The sequence below is a fragment of the Perkinsus marinus genome, assembly GCF_000006405.1.
Source record: "Perkinsus marinus ATCC 50983 genomic scaffold scf_1104296969282, whole genome shotgun sequence".
NCBI classification, from domain to species: Eukaryota; Perkinsozoa; order Perkinsida; family Perkinsidae; genus Perkinsus; species Perkinsus marinus.
Window position 1 is genome coordinate 1 of NW_003202876.1, and position 1,917 is coordinate 1,917.

Genomic DNA, 1,917 nt, shown 5'->3' on the forward strand with positions numbered 1-1,917 from the left:
CAACAACAACAACATCAACAACAACATCAACAACAACAACAACAACAACAACAACAGCCGTTTCATCCTCTCTGAACTCAAACTTTGATCACATACGATCTCCCTCCAGGCCTCCAGAATGTTCTGTAGTGCCGTAACGGTCAGAAGATGAGGGTTAGGACTCTCAAATAGCATCAGCCGAAGTGTTGAATCCCAGTCCAAAAATGCGCTATTCCTGCAAGTGCACGAAATACAAGAAAAATGTCTCTAGTGGGGTTTGAACCAGGGACCGACGTCCTGCTCTTAGTCCAGCTCGACTTCAGAGCATTCCAGTAGCTGTATTAAAAGCTCAGGACACCGAACTGAGAGGGGCTATGAAAAGCGGGCCGAAGGCCCGCGATAAAACTCTCAAAACCCTTCCCTACCAGCTTTTCCAGCGTTCGGACCTTTTTTTCCCAGTGTTCGGACCGCTAAGCACACGAAACGGTTACAGATAATTGAATCGAACAAGGTGTTCGTAAACCAGATTCTTTTCGAGTGGAAACTAAGTTATACACGTTTGACATGGTAGACTGTACGAGCCGTAGGTGAAACATCTATCAACTCTATCCAGTCAACAGAGAAAAACTATTTGACCAAGATTTGAATTTCACAGAAAACAGACTTAGAACTACATATTCCAGACTAATTTTTCAGCACTCTACAAGCGCTCAAAGGTTCGGGCATCGATCGGACATACGACTAATGAACGCTTTCACTTGCGTATAATTCTGTATTGACTCACGGAAAATAATCGATTCTAATTTTCCCATGTGAGTATCATCGAGTTTAAGACCTTGCAAGTCCACGAGAGTAGCATGAGCAGGTCTCCATTGTCGGCAGAGAACTCTCCAGAAGAAGCAGTTTTCGATATATCCATATCACTAAGGTTGATGAGCGTTCCACTTGTGACTCGTAGAATCTACCATGTCAAACGTGTATAATTCTGTTACCACAAAAATATCACTAACGTACACTAGCTCATATAAGGGTCGATTTCTGATGCTCCCAAGGCATCCCATCAGTTTGCCATAGCATGTCCGGCGTTGACAACGACACCTCAGCCTATGAGAGTTTAGTGTCGATAAATTCAATTCTGTTCTCAACTGCATTGCTCCTGACGTTCGTATGGGGGTAATGATCCTCCTTGTCGGTGGCATGTAGCCCTAGGCCCTCAGGTATTTTATAAATACGGGGAAGTCTCGACATATATCGCAGTCGACTGGAGCTGTTATTATTGGGTTTATCATGGGAGTCGTAGGTCCCTGGTTCAATCCCCGGTCAGGGTATGCCCTTATAATCAGGTGATCAGGCTCCTAGGAGCAGGAGACCGTAAGGAGATATTAGGGATAAGTGCGGAACTGTTCTATTTTGTAAAACGCTAGATTCACTCGGGGTGGTCAGCCTGGTAGCTCCATAGGCACTGTTACCGCCGATTATATTCGAGGCCAGTTTCTCGCTCAACACGGATATGTTCATGAGCAATCTCACATCAATATTAGTCTTCGCGTTCATCGGTACCATAAATCGGTCAATTCATCATCCAAGTCGAGTACCTCTATAGGCACAACCATATCGGCCTATGTTACGTCCATAGGGTTGTGGACGTTCTCTACTACCTGGCTTGTCGGCCTTAAGAATACAGATGCCCTGCGGGGTTACTGTATGACATTTGGGGCTCTCATCTCCAGTGAGTAGCATCCTGCCCTCCTCAGCAACAGCCTGTCGAAGGTACCGATCCAGTAGCAGTGATGGCGCTCATGAGGGGGTCCAAATACCGACCCAATAAGACATTGCATTCTCTGGTCTTCGGTGAGAGCGTCTTAAACGATGCAGTGGCAATCGTCTTGTTTGCATCCTATCAACGTGAGTGCTCTCCATACTCCTTATGCTGGTATT

At 45.7% G+C, this 1,917-nt stretch overlaps 1 protein-coding gene across 1 annotated transcript; it reads left to right on the forward strand.

The window, feature by feature from the left end:
• Positions 1–1,438: 1,438 nt before the first annotated feature.
• Positions 1,439–1,708, forward strand: Pmar_PMAR002354 (conserved hypothetical protein; the record flags this gene model as incomplete). The annotated part of the gene is made up of 2 exons (XM_002767974.1): positions 1,439–1,535; positions 1,583–1,708. Coding segments are annotated over 2 exons (223 nt in total), but the record flags the coding sequence as incomplete, so codon positions are not given.
• Between the last annotated feature and the right edge of the window lie 209 nt (positions 1,709–1,917).